Below are 15,340 nucleotides of genomic sequence, written 5' to 3' on the forward strand. Positions count from 1 at the left end.
AAGTAAAAGCAATTTTATGAAAGTACTTTTACATGAAACCACTTATACGAAAGTACTTTTTGTAAAGCACTTTTATAAATTACTTTTATGAAAGCACTTCTACAAAAGTATCTTTATGAAAGCACTTTTATGACAGTACTTCTATAAAATTACTTTTCGTTAAAGTACTTTTATGAAATCACTTTTACAAAGGTACTTCTATAAAAATACTTTCACTTTTCTGAAAGTATTTTTATAAAGCACTTCTATGAAAGTACTTTTACAAAAATACTTTTACGAAAGTACTTTTACAAAAACACTTTTACGAAAGTACTTTTATGAAAACACTTTTACGAAAGCACTTTAACGAAAGCAACTCTATCTAAGTGTTTTTATTCATTCACTTTGGATTGGATATTTTAAAAATGTGAAAGAAAATCAATGTCAAAAGAATCACAAGTGCTTATTGGAGAAAAAGACCACAAAACGTCCACTATAATATAAGTGCTTATTTTTTACAATAAACAATTAAAAAAACTGGATGCCAAATGTAAATAAGTGGTTATTCAAATAAGCACTTGTTTTTAAGCTCTTATTCAATAAACACTTATTTTTAACATAAACACTCCCAAACATGGCCTTAATCAATATTTGTAATTGCAAGTTTTACGCAAAACGGAGCTACAAGGGAAAGGGTTTTTGCGAGGTGACGATGGTTTATTGAGTAGTTGTGGGCACCACATCTGGACCAACAGGTGTTGCTAGGTTGTTAAATGATCCGGACCAACAAACTTTTGTACGTTATTTCTTGTTTTCATAGGCTTACTCGATCCTTTTTCAAGCGTTGCGCGTGGCCTTGATGATTTTTTTTTATTGGAAACATCGACTTTCATTAAGGATATCAAATTACATCTTGTACTGTCAACCACTCAAAACAAAGAGTGTTGACCCTAAACATGACATAAAAAATTACAGTACAACCCAAAAAAAGTTTTCCCTAAAGGTCCCCTATTTTGCCCAGCTATCTGCCACAGAATTTGCTGATCTCCTTGCCCATTTGAAAGTCACTCCAACTTCTCTTGACAAGAAGATTATTTCCCTTATTTGTTGTCTGAACTTCCATACACCCAAACTCTTTGTTTGCAGCCACCCTATTATCAATTTAGAGTCCCCTTCCACCTCCAAGTTCTGGAATTCCCATTGTTTTGCAAATCTCAGACCTTGTAGTAGAGCCAAAGTTTCAGCTCTCATAGTCCCCCACTCCTATGGGACCAGAATATAGTGCCACCATTCTGCCCTCCCCATCCCTAAAGACTCCCCCAACTCCTGAAGGTCCAGGGTTACCCATGGAGCTTCCATCAAAATTTAATTTAACCCTTTGTTGTGATGCAGGTGTCCAAGAAGGCTGAGGGACAGGCTGTTTGGTTGAAGAGTTTGCCACTCCTTACCATCCCCTTTGTAAAACATCCACTAAAAAGTCTTTAAATAAGTCACTTACTTTCAGCCAGTGTATGACTTTAATGGCTATGCAGTCAATAATTTGTTTTGTTGATCTTTGTGCCCCTTGGAATATTATATTATTCCTTTCTTCCCACAAAGAACAGAGAATGGATACTCTTGTTGCCCTCCACATCACTCTCCCCCTTTTCTTTGATAGGAGGAAGAAGCTTGGGTTGAAAAGACTTGTCACATCTAGAGGAGAGGTCCACTTGCAACTAAATAAGGAAGAGAACCAATTTCACACACAAGAAGCAAAAGGATAAGAAAGTAACAGATGTGTAACTGTCTCACCATTCCCAAACAAAGGCAACCAACATGAGGGGTGAAGCAATGATTTGGCCTTCTTTATTGTAAATTATCTAGAGTATTGATTTTCTGGAGTACCACCTGTTAGACAGTATGTCCTTAGCTCCAATCAACATGATGTACATTATGACATTATTATAAATGAACAAAATACATATTTGATTCATGTTATTGTGGTGTGTTTTTGCGTAATACCCTTAAATTGGACACATATGAGACTCGTGTTAGTTTAGAATCTTCACAGTCGTTGGATAGATCTGGGGAGATTTATCCTGCCAAGGCCAACACTGATGTGCCACCAAGTTGGTTGGGGTGGCTTGTCTCAGTTAACAGGGTGAGACCTGAGGCACATGTAGTGTGGGTTTTTCTTGAAACCCTGAATCAGACCAAATTCCAGTATTGCCCTGGACCTTGGAGACAGATGGGCAAAACTGGAATGTTACACCTGACCCCTAGACTCGACTATGATACTGCACTAAGTGTCGGATTGGGCTGTCTTTGATGTGCCAATCAATGAGATCCTCAAATGGGGGTCAAAACCTGGGTATGTTGGGACAGTCCGAGAATTCACCTAGTGGGTGATCATAGTGATAGGATCAGCCCCTTTGTCAGACAAAGTGAATGACTGGGGAAGTGCATTCTCTCTTATCGAAACCTAAACTATCGGTAGTGGATTTCAAATGTGTTTGAAATTTGGTTTTGCAAAATATATTTATATAGAGATATACTTATATATTATGGTTTCAAATTGTTTGCAAAAGGTTTTAATTCCCGGGATCCATGTGAGTAGAGAGTGCAGCACTGTACCTTGCAGCCGAGAGAGAGGTCCTCTCTTGTCGGGCAGTGTTTGATCATTAAGGGCTGAGAGGTTAAGTGTAAGACCATTGAGGATTATACCTAATGGGCTAATCTTGCATCTGCCCACAGTCCTTGGGCCTTCGTAAGACGGATGGACCCAATGACCATTTAGTGTAAATGTTGGGCCCATTAAGAGCCCATAGTGATGGACTCAAGGGTTCACTGTATTCAATAGTGAATTCGGCTAGGCCTTATAACAGAGGCTAGGCTGAACCCATGTGGCTGATGTGTAGATCAATGATAGGGTCCCACGCCATACAAAGAGAGCCAAGCTAGCCAGCATTAGAAGGAAGTGAGCCTGAAAGCTTAGTGGGCCTAAAGCCCATTTCGAACTGGGTTAATTGAATTAATTAAAAAAGGGAAAATCTAGGTTTGGATCAACAGATAAGGATAAGAAGATAATTCTTATCCACTTGAAGAGTCCAGATCCAAATAGAGATTTGGATTAGGGAATTCCTAATTTGATTAGGAAAAGTTGATCTTGATCTACAGATAGGATAAAGGATTATCCATATCACTTAAAGAGTCCAGATCCAAATAAAGATTTGGATCAGGAGACTCGTAATCAAATTAGGAGGTTGTCACTTTAAGGCTATTTCTGCCTTCAGTTCTTTTTCTCCCTGCTCTTGCTGCCCTACCCTATTCGATCTCCAATTTTTGGAACTGATCAAGATTTGATCTTGATATTGTTTCTTACTAGAAGAAACAATTCTAAAGTTGTGCTCACTACCCCATTCAAATCTTGCTAAAGAATCAGAGGTTCTTGGTGAAGAACTACCTGTTGATCCTGCCTCATCCTAAGTTGTGTCATCTTCAGTGGAGGGAGGATTTGGTACACTCTTTGAGCGTGAACACCTGCGTTGGGAGGAACTTTTTGCGTGGATTCGTTATCAGGTATATCCCTTCCTAATCTTGATTTTAGATTTGGTCCGGTTTGGTTACAAGAATGAACATTGAAAATACAGTTTTCTAAATTGGGAATACGATTCCCGGATGGGAGTAAAGAAATTTTTGAAAATTTGCCCAGCCTTCCTACAGGGTTCGGCCATCCATATGATGGATCTCCCATCCCTTCAGCTCCAAACAAAAGGCTCTTATTTTTGGGGGTACAGGACTACACTAGACTTCCTTTGTAGGAAAGGAGCCTCCCGGGTGCAAGGAATGAAGAAGGGCAGAGAAAAAAGAGGCACAGGTATAGGATCCAGAAGGGGACTCTGACCAAATTCTACTGTCCTAGCAAGAGGGGTCCAGGAATGCAATGTTGAGAAGGGAAATCAGTTCATCTACTAAGCCCATTTCATGTTCCCTTAAGCCTCTCCTTAATCCTAGATCCCAAGAGTTTTCATTAACAAGCAATGAAGAAATCACTTTCCCTTTATTGAGAGACAAAGAAAAAGCAGGTGGAAATCTGTCTTTGAGAGGAATGTCCCCAAGCCAGATATCCTCCCAGAACCGAACTTTGTTACCATAACCTAACCAGCTGAAGCAAAGACGGTAGCAAATTGTGAATTCCTTTCCAAGGAGAAGCCCTTGTTGCCCTAGGATCAAGGCCAACATCCCATCCGTTGTCTGCCATGCCATGGATGCTTACAATGACCTTATGCCATAAGTTGTCTTGTTCCAAGGGAAACCTCTACAACCATTTACCCAGCAGTGCCAAATTCCTTAGTTTAATGTTTCCTATCCCTAGGTTTCCATTATCCCTACTCCTTGAAACCACCTCCCATTTTACCAAATGATCCTTTTTTGTATCCCCTGGCTCCCACAAGAAGTCTCTCATCAGTTTCTCCAGTTTATTGGCCACTTTTAAGGGGATCCTAAAGTTTGAGAGGTAATGGACTGGCAAATTAGTCAATGTTGACTTTATTAGGGTTATTCTACCTCCTAGAGAAATGTAGTTTCTCTTCCAACCAGCAAACCTTTTTGTGAATCTTTCCACTACCGGATCCCAAAAGCTAACAGAAGTCGGGTTCCCTCCCAAAGGTAGACCAAGGTACTGTAGAGGCCATTCACCTACTTCACAACACAACAAGCTAGTTAATCTTTCAACCTCTCCTCTCTCCTGACTTAACCCTACTACACAACTTTTGCTCCAGTTTACTTTGAGGTTAGAGACCTTTTCAAATAGGGATACCACCCTTTGTAAATTTGTCAATTCCTCCCTTTCTCCTTTGCAAAAACTTAGGATATCATCTGCAAATTGTAAATGGGTAATCACCACATTATTTCTTCCAACTCTCCAACCTCGTATCAAATTGTTGGTATCAACCCTTGAGATCAAATCACTAAATAAATCTGCTATTAGGGTGAAGAGGAAGGGGGACAAGGGATCAACTTGTCGAAGGCCCCTTTTGGCTGGAAAGAAATCTCTGGCAACTCCATTAACCAAAATGGAATAATAACAGGAGGAAATACAACCCCTTATCCATTTGCACCATCTCTCTCCAAAACCTCTCAACCTTAACACTTCTAGAAAGAATTTTCAATCCACCAAATCATAGGCTTTCTCCAAGTCCAATTTGCAAATTAGCCATTTTTCCTTTCTCCGTTTTTTAAACTCCACATTCATTTAAAATAAGGATTTGTCTATGATTTGTCTTCAAAACACAAAAGCCCCTTAATTTGGAGAGATTAAAGATGGAAGCACTTTTTTAATCCTCTCAACTAACACCTTGGAAATAATTTTATACATGCTACCCACAAGGTTTATGGGTCTAAAATCTTTTGGGTGGGAGGCATCTAGGGTTTTAGGGATCAAAGTGATAAAAGTGACATTTGCCCCTGAGTTAAATTTTTCCCTCTCATAGAATTCCAAAAAAACTTCCACTAAGTCAACACCCACAATTTCCCAACAATCTTGAAAAAAAACCATTGTAAAACCATCCGAGCTTGGGGCTTTGGATCTTTCCATAAAGAATATAACTTCTTTTATTTATTGGACTTCAAAAGCCTTATCTAGGGATTCCATCAATACCTTAAGACCTCTTCTTCAATCAAAATTTTCTAGGGGCTCCCCGAAGCCTCCCTGACTATTGAAAATACCTTTGAAGTGATCCACAAAAGCCTGCACTATATCCTCCTCCCTAGTTAGGGTTTGCCCATTCCACACTAGCTGAACAATAGAATTTCTTCTATTTCTCCCATTTGGTACTAAGTGGAAAAAACTTATATTTCCATCACCTTCCTTTAGCCACCTACATCTAGACTTCTGCCTCCAATTAATCTCCTCTTTCCTCAAAATCTCTTCCAATTCATGCTTTAGTCTCCACCTCTCAGATTTCTCTTCCTCTCTTATTGTCCTTTCCCCTTCCAACTCATCTAATTCCTATATTCTATGTGAGATGAGTGTCTTTCTTTCCTCCAAAGATCCAAAAACTTCCTTGTTCCACTCTTTGATCCTACCCTTCAACCTTTGTAGTTTTTTATAAAATCTAAAACCCTTCCATCTAAATTCCACGTGGCCTTGATGATTTAACAACCTAGCAACACTTATTAGAAGATGTGCTGCCCATAACTACCCAATAAACCATTGCCACCTGGTTAAAACCTTTCCCTTGCAACTCCGTTTTGCGTAAAACATGCAATTTCAAACATTGATTAACTATAAGAAAAAAAAGAGAAAGGGCATTGCTCGTGAACAGAAGCATCTGATCAAAGATAAATATCGCTTGTATGTTGAACGGTCTGAAATAGTTATTACGATTCCCCTGAGGCTGAAAAATCGAGGAGAAATCCAAGAAACAAATCTCTCTCTCTCTTATCTAGAAGCAAAGATCTCATATAGTCATATACACGTTGTGTGATACAGCTCAGCTCTGTTATATACACACACACGAAGCCTCCAACTTTCACATTAAATAAAGATATAGAACTGCTAGATGTTTGTCCAGTAACAGTTTATTACAGAATAGATACATGATCATTCATCCTTTGATCTGTCAGTCTGTGGTATAAGCAATAAAATCGCACCAAACGGCATACACGTCAGACCCAATAAGGTACACATCTTTTGGTCTTTCCATCAAAACTAATCAAGATACAAACATCGATAAACAACCAGAAAATGTATAAGATCATCCACGCGAGATGGCCCATTTGCAAGCGACTCCTCAGCACGGTCCTGCCACTACCAGAATCCGTTTATTGCTTGAAAGCAACCAATGAATCTCTACAATTGCTTAAGTACTGTAATACTTTTGAAGACACCTCAAAAAATTTATTGGTCTCATGTACCTGATTCAGCTTGCATTTGCTCTTGTTCTAACTAATCGCCCAAACGAATTGCAAATTAACTAGAACTTGGCCACAATGAACTAAGTCTAGATGCAAGTTTTGCAGTCTTATAATCCTCCCTAAGCTGAATGAATCTGGAATAACAGCAAAGCCATTAACAGTTAATTATTGCACATAAAAACCTGCCCAGCAGAGGATGAAAAAAAAAGGCAATAAATAGCTATTGAAAGAGTAATTTATACCTTTGCGCATCTTTCCGGATGCTTGGGGTTCCCTCGAACAATGTGGAAAGGCTCTCAGGTGCAACAATAAAGACATTCGCCATGCTGAAAACATTAAAAGAAATGTTTCCAAGTTGAGATTCCACAAACTAGATATTTGATTTTGCTTTCTCTTTGGGATTGAAGTGGAGGGATAAGATCAGAGATTAAGATTAGAAACAGAAACAAGTTCTGACAGGAATTCTTCTACTTACATGCCCAACAATTCAAATTTCTCATCGACTGTGGGAGCATTAAAGCTGCGCACAAACTCCCCATACTCTGTTATATCACGCTTCAGACGCAGACCACCACTGTAAGGATAATGTAGGCAAGTAAATCATATAGAACATGAGAGATGTTGCACCTATGGTTGTTACCATATATACAAGGAAGAAAGTTTTTAAAAAAAACACCTGCACTTAAAAAATATGAGAAACAAAGAATTACTCCTGATTGCTAGTATCATAATAGGAAAAGGATGACAGTGGGAACCAAAAAAAAGTGGTCAGATTGTTTGGTTTAGTCCTTTTTTTAAAGTATAGGAAAACACTACTCAATATACCAATGCCGTCAGACCTGGATCAGTTTGAATGGTTGGACCATGCTATTAATCCAGACAGTTCATAGAAAATTGGACTATATTCCTAACAAATTGTGCAATTTTCAGCAAATCACCCAAGTCAACTGCTAATCTTTATTATCAAAATGACAATAGGAAGTTTCAAACTCATGCAAAGATTTTAGAAGGCAAGATACAAACCACCAAGTCATAAACCTGTTTCAAAAATATCTTACATATCATACCACTACAGTTGGATTCTCCGTAATTGCAATCAATCTGATGCTGTAGTAGATAAGAAAGAGAAGAGAGAAAGAAGTGTTTGCCCATGGACATAGTGATGATGGTCTGATCCCCAAAGATATGAGAGATGGCAGTGAAGATGTTAGGCCCAGTGGAGGAGAAGAGCCACACGGTGCAGACCAGGCCCATCAGGCCCAGGGGCCTGTCCATAACAGTCCAAGGATCATGCAAGCGACACCGCCCATCACCCTTGTGTATAACCAACGACCACGTTTGTTAAATTGATTATATACTGAGAGCATGCACTGAGAGTGTCAAAGTCGGTTAGAGGGCAGCTGGCCATTTGCTATATAGGCCATTTTCTGAAATACATGAAGCGAAGAATCATTGAGATATTCCTTACTTTCTTCCTCTCTCTTTTCTCTCTCTCTCTCTCTCTCGTCTCCTACCTCTCATCCATTTCAGGAGGGCGAGCTCCCTCGAAACAGCTCACTAACCTTCACACAGCAGCAGGGTTTATCAGAAGAGAAGGGGGGAATCAATGGAGGAGGTAGAGGATGACCAGATCCCTGGAGGGGCTGCGCTACATACCCTTGAGAGAGGTATCAAGCCACCATAGTTCCCTTGGCAAAGGATCAGTTTTCAGAGAGAGAAGAGAGAGAGAGGATTCGAGTCAGAGAGGGGAAGAAAATCGAGAGAGAATATTCAGATCCCCCCTTAAATTTGGATCCTCTTTTCTCAAGTGAAAAAAGGTTTTTGGAATCTTCTATGCCATGTCAGCCAAGGTGACTTATCTGTCAGACTAGTTTATTCTTACATTACTCCTATAATTAGTTCTGAATTACTGCTTCGGTAACCCAGGTTGGTCGTTGGACTAGGCTGACATGGTTCGATTTAATTCAGGTCTGTCAGTTCACATGTCTATGCTCTTACAAGAAGATTCTGAGAGACAGAGAATAGATTAGAAGTTGGTCTGTCCATGATCCTTATTAATTTGAGAAGAGTACAATGACCACAATACCTTTATTAATAATGTATGCCAGAAGCAAATTATTACTATACTTCTAATACATATAGATCAAATTGGTATATAGATATCATGCATACCAAGCTTGGCAAGAATATGAAAAGTCATGACTTCTTAACCGCCTTGGTCAGCACACTGGCTAATTAATCATCTGCTATGATTCCTAGATAGGGACAGATATGGGAAATGGGGATACGACTCTATTTCCTAAAATCATGGACACAGTAAGGGTACAAGTACCCCACGTGATATCCATATGTCATGCAATATCTGGTTCTTTAATCGGGTAGTAAGGTGCATTTGAATTGGGTAAAAGCTTCAAACCGTTGGAAAGGTATTTCTTCAACTTTCTCCTCTTTCATTTCTTTCACCAGATATAAAGTGGGTAATGGGCTTAAAATCAAAATTTGGACTGACCTTTGGTGGGGGTCAGACACCTTGGCCAACACTTCTCCTCGCCTTTTCAAGCCATCTCTTTCCAAAGATGCTACTGTTGCTTCCTGTATCCAATTCTTGCCTCTGGAATTAACTGGAATCTAAATTTCAGAAGACCTTTAAGAAGTATAGAGATTGATGAGATTGCAAATCCCTTAAGTTCTCTAAGTGAGGTTTACATTTCCTTAGCAACCTCAGACCAACGCATTTGGAAGCTTCAACCTGATGGCAATTTCTCAACCAAGTCTTTCGGAGCCTTGGTTTTTTGGAATCTCCAACTCTAGTTTTCCTCACAAGAGGGTCTGGTGCTCCAATATTCCCCCTAGAGTCTCTTTCTTTGTGTGGGAGGCGTGCCTCAACAAAATCAACACATGCGACTTGGTTCAGAAGAAGAACAAGGGCAGATTGTTTATCTACCCCCATGCTTGCCCATTATGTCTGAAGGAAAGCGAATCCACTGATCACCTCCTTCACTGCCCAGAAACAAGGAAGATATGATTCTACTTCTTTAGGGACTGTTCGTTTCCTCTTAACTCTTATCTCTTAAAAGGAATCTTACAATTTTAAGAGGAAAATGGGTGTTTGTTTCCTCTCATCTCTTATCTCTTAAGGAGGAATCTTACAAGTTTTTGTTTTCCAATGATAACCCCCAAAACGCAAACAAAAATTCTCATATATGGGGTTAAAATAGATATTTAACGATTTTCAAAATTCAGAATTCAGAACAACATTCTCTACATTCAGAGTTTAGAGGAAAGAAAAGTTCACCAATACCAATATACCTCTTAATGTAATTATTGCACTTTCAGACCTCAGACGCCAGAGCAAACGAACAGGCCCTTAATCTTGTAGGGTACAGCTGGGTTTTTCCTGAAAACATAATTGACTTCATCCAGCAGTGGAGGGGTAATGATCTTGGAAGTAAGGGGGAAATTTATTGGTGCACAATTATCCAAGTAGTGATATGGTGTGTTTGGGAAGAAAGAAACAATCGTCTCTTTGAAAAGAGAACTAGATCCTTTGAAGATTTGCTTTCCCACATTATTTTCTTGGGCAATCTGTGGGCTTCTGTTTCCGCAGAGTTCAAAGGCTTACCTCTGAATGAATTGAAAAGAAATTTGGGGAAATCCTTCTCTTAACCTAGACATTCTTGCATGTCAATTGCTGTTCCTGTCAATTTGGTATCAGAGCTGACTCTAAATTCCGATGGCAGTGCTTTGGGCAACCCCGGAGTTACGGGGATTGGTGGAGTTTTTAGAGGAAGGGGCGAAAGCATTAAGTGGGCTTTTAGTGGCCCAATTGGGGCTGCTGATTCTTCAAAAGTAGAAGCCATGGCTGCACTTAAAGGTCTTCAAATTGCTAAAGAAAAGAGCTGGTCTGTTCTATAAAAAGAGACTGAGACTCTGCAAACACAATAAGATGGTTAGGGGAGGAGGGAGGCCCTTGGAGACTATCTCATTAACTGTCCGAGGCTAGATACATTTTCAACACCTTGGATGTAAATCTAATCTGGATTCCCAGCTAACTAAATACTACAGCTGATGGTTTGTACATCCTCTCATGTACCTTTCCTTTTATTAATACAATCAGTTAACTCTCCTAAAAAAAATCAGTTTTTTAAGCTAAATGTCATTTCTCAAGACATGTTTCGTTCCAATTTTAATTAAATTTCTAGTGTATGCATATTTTTTATAGAATAATTTCTCCAAATATAATATTTTACATATTTTAGAGGTGTTTATGCTATTATGCTATATAGTCGATGCAGAAACTTGACACAAGGAAAGAATTCATGGGGAAACAAACTGATTTTTCAATTCCTAGACCAATTTCAGAATTTTTGGATTATAGGGTCTCGTACTGTTTCTGTTTTTTATTTTCTAGTTGTGGGTATCTTAAGAATAGGGTTCTATTTTTTAAAATTTTTATTGCTGTTTTGAAATTACTATTTCCGGTAACTCTCGGACTTACTATTGATAGTAATTCCCGTAATTACTATTTTTAGTAAACTCACAGTTTGCTATTTTTAGTAATTACTATTTAGTTGGATTAGGAAAGTATTATTAGAGTTGTTTAGGAGCTGAAGTCCTTGTTTAAGGTGGTGTTTGATAAATCTGAAATCTGAAAAGAAAGTTGATTTTCAAGTCTAGTTGTCAAGGCAACGCCTAGGCGGGCGCCTATATGTCACCTAGGCGACTAGGCAGTTTTTCATGGTCGCCTCGCCCAAACGCCCCAGGTTTTGCATACTAGGCGTCTGCCCAGAGACTTAAGCGGGCGTTTACATACAAGGCGGGGGCACCTACATACATATATAAAACTATTTTTTTTTTTAATTTACTGTTTTGATATTTTATTGATTGTTGTATTCTTTTAAAATAAATCTGCTACATGGAATCATTTTAATATTAAGACAAGTAGAACTGAGCACTTCTTCTTCTTCTTCTTCTTCTTCTTCTTCTTCTTCTTCTTCTTCAGATTTCAGACATTTTTTCCATTTTTTTTCAAAAATACAGTCGCCAGTCCTCTCTTTCTGTAGTCTCTTGTTCTTCTTTCTCTTTTCCAAATTTCACTCGAAAAAACAGGGGCTCTGCCCCTATACTCCTCAGTCCTCCCTTTCTCCACTCATCATCATCATCTCCTTAGTTTTCCAAATTTCCATCGCCTAGGCACCCCATGGTCGCCTAGCCTCGCCTAGTCGCCTTGACAACTATGTTTTCAACTTTTTAGAGGCTTTGAATAAAGAAGGTTGTTTGTGCTGGATCAAACCTTGAGCATCTGAAAATCATTGATTGTACTATTTTACCCATAAAATAGACTATTTGGTAATTTTGAGTTCAGTTTGCACTATTTCATAAAAATAATTTATTAAATTCAAAATAATATTGAAAAATATGAGTAAATTATAAAAAAATAAAAAATAATTTATTAAAGTAAGAATAAAATTGAAAAATACATATCAATTTATAAATTACAAAATAAATTATTAAGAGTTAAAATAATAATGGAAATAGTAATAAAGACCATGAAGCAATAAAAAAATTAATAATTATCAAATTGATATATTAAAACTATTAAAATATTTAATAATTAATTGTTGTGAGGATTATTTAATTGTTATATTATAGTTGCTATTAGTGGGTTGTCAGCTTAAGATGCTGTCAGTTAGTTATTTTCTTTCTTCCTTATTAGTTTGTTTCTAGGAAGTGCCGCCAGGGGCATACTTGTAATCTCCATTCTTTTTATATTAAGTTAATATAAATAATGAACTGGTGGCAGCCAGAAGTAGTTTTCTTTTTCTCTCAATCATATCTTCCTCTTCTTCTCTTTCTCTTTCTCTTTCTCTCTCTCGTCTCTCTCTCTCTCCATGAATGATTACATGGTATCAGAGCAAGGTTCTGGGCTATAAAAGAATTTCGGTCTCTCCTATTTGAACCTACTTCATCCTCTTTTCCTTCTTTGATTTCTTGGACGTGGAAGACAGAGAAACCCTAGCAGACTACTTGCGGCTCTTCCTTGGTCGTAATATCAAGGTAACCCTAATCAAAGAAGGGCGATGCAGAAAGAGACTCCCTTTCTTCTTTGTTCGATGCTGTGAAGTCAGTTTCTGGTTGGCACCTTCGTACAGGTGCTGGACAGGGTATGTGTTCTTTTTTTTTGTTTTTGGCCAATGGTGTGAAGGCCTTATTCCTTGGTTCTATACATTCGTTTGGATGCTGGATTGTTAGACTGTATGGGCTGTAGTCGGATTGATAGTATACTATTCTACCGTCTGCCTTGGCTGGTGTTGGACTGATTACTGGGCTGCTTTAATGACTGAACCATCACTGAGTTGATTTCAGCAGTTTTTTGTTTTCTTTTCCACATCCCAGAAGTAAATTTCTTGAGGTATTCTGTTTGTGGCTATTGTGTAGTTGTGTGGGATTTGGTCTGAGTTCAGCAGTACTCTATGGCAAACTATGATTCAACTTCATCGGGGGTTACACTGACCCGCAGCACAGCTGGTATGGGAGGTGAAAACATGATATTTCCCATGCCCATTACCCCTTTAAATGGTCTAAACTACCTGGAGTGGGCTAAAAGTGTAAAACTTTATGTAACGACAAGGGGAAAAACTGGTTACATAAATGGAAGGGTGAAAGAACCCAAGAGTGAGACAACTGAACATGATAGGTGGGACCAAGAAAACAGTATGGTGATGTCTTGGCTCCTTGCAGCCATGGAACCTGATGTGAAGAACTTTATGTGGGCAGACACCGCTAGTGAGATCTAGGAACAAGCCAAAACTACCTATTCTGAGCAAAGGCATTATGCCAAGGTTTACCAGTTGCAAGCTGAATCCTCAACCTGTAAACAGGGTAATCGTAGTTTGTCTTCCTATTATTCAGCCCTTACTTCCATATGGAAAGAATTGGATCATTATCAGGCTATAGAGTGGAAACATGATGACGATGCTAAGGCCTACAGGAAGCTGGTTTCTCAGCAGCGTGTGTTTGCCTTCTTGTTGGGACTGAACCCTGCCTATGAACCCTTGAGAGTTCAGATCTTAGGAAGCAAAGAGTTGTCGTCGGTTCACGAGGTATACTCCCTTGTTCAATCGGAAGAAAGTAGGTAGAATATGATGGTTACAACCGAGGGGGAGCAACAAGTTGCTTTGGCTGCAATGAGTAATAACAACATGGGGAAGAAAAGTGACACCAAGAAGGCTGATGATAAAGACAAGTTGTTTTGTACCCATTGTCGGTGCTCATGGCATACACGTGACACATGTTGGGACATTCACAGGAAACCCAAGTGGGCAGTGAAGAACCAAGAACAAGGTAAAGGGCAAGGTCAAAAGAAGATGAACACGGCACATAATGCAGCACATGTGGCAACCCAAGATACTCAGGTTGCCAGTATTACCCGGGACCACCTTAATAATTCTGACCCCAAGGAAGATATAAGGAATTCCTTTAGAGACCACTTGGAGTCATATGGTAGGGCTTTGCGACAGATGGATAACTCAGTCACTGGTACTCCTACTTCATTTGCATCTACATCAGGTAATACGGCTTCTGCATTCCATGTCACTCCCACTGGTTCCCCTTGGATCATTGACTCAAGGGCCTCTAACCACATGACCGGTAAGCCGAACTTATTTCAGACTTATAGCCTTTTGTTAGGAAGGGATAAAGTGAGGCTTGCAAATGGCTCATTCTCCTCCATTGCAGGCCAAGGATCAATATCTCTTCCCCATGGCCTTAACCTGAATTGTGTATTGCATGTCCCTCAACTTCCTATAAATTTGCTTTCAATTAGTAGTATCACAAGCTCTTTAAACTATAGTGTAACCTTTTTTCCTGGTTCATGTGTTTTTTAGGACCTAACTTCTGGGAGGACGATTGATAGAGGGAGCCTAGTGGATGGTCTCTACATTCTCGACAACAAAGCTGGTCTCTCGGTGTCATCCTCAAAGTCACATAGTCAGTCAAATAAGAGTCATTTTTTTTTTGTGGCATAGTCGGTTAGGTCATGTTTCTTTTGAAATTGTTAAAATGCTCGAATCAGGGGTATTTTGGTCATTCTGGTGTATCTTATTGAAAGTGAAATTGTCTTTCTTGTAACTCAAGTTTTCATGAATAAAAATCAAGTGGGTCGGCTAGGAGAGGTACTTTTGTACATCCTCTCTTCTAGTCTGGCTGAATACTTTTCTCCTCTCCTTTTTCTTTCTCTTTTCTTTCTTCTTTCTTCTTCTCTACTTTGACCTAGAAACAACTAGGGTTTATTCACATGGTATCAGAGCATTAAGGTCTGGTGTTTGTTTTTTTTCTTGCTGCTGTCTTCTTCCTGGGTTCGCCTCCAGCTTCACAGTAGGTTTCTTCATCCTACAGCTGATCTGATTGAAGACTCGATAAAGGGCTGAAAAGGAGTTGTCGTTTTGAGGGCCTGGAGGTGAGA

The 15,340-nt window shown here is 39.1% G+C and overlaps 1 protein-coding gene across 2 annotated transcripts in view; it reads right to left on the reverse strand.

Moving 5' to 3' along the window:
* Window positions 1–6,461: 6,461 nt before the first annotated feature.
* Window positions 6,462–15,340, reverse strand: part of LOC104600227 (exocyst complex component SEC10b-like) — an 80,372-nt gene continuing 71,493 nt past the window's right edge. Inside the window, exons 23-26 of one of the 2 annotated variants that reach the window (XM_010263079.3) lie at window positions 7,352–7,450; window positions 7,119–7,202; window positions 6,877–7,010; window positions 6,462–6,763 (exon numbers count right to left, since the gene is read on the reverse strand). In XM_010263079.3, the coding sequence (XP_010261381.1) occupies window positions 6,932–7,010; window positions 7,119–7,202; window positions 7,352–7,450 (262 nt within the window). In that variant the 3' untranslated portion in view covers window positions 6,462–6,763; window positions 6,877–6,931. Of the gene's footprint in view, window positions 6,770–6,876; window positions 7,011–7,118; window positions 7,203–7,351; window positions 7,451–15,340 lie in introns of both variants that reach the window. The other variant, XM_010263077.3, reaches the window with a different exon arrangement.

The sequence above is a fragment of the Nelumbo nucifera genome, chromosome 1 (genome assembly GCF_055504915.1).
Source record: "Nelumbo nucifera cultivar China Antique chromosome 1, China Antique-T2T, whole genome shotgun sequence".
Lineage (NCBI taxonomy): Eukaryota > Viridiplantae > Streptophyta > Magnoliopsida > Proteales > Nelumbonaceae > Nelumbo > Nelumbo nucifera.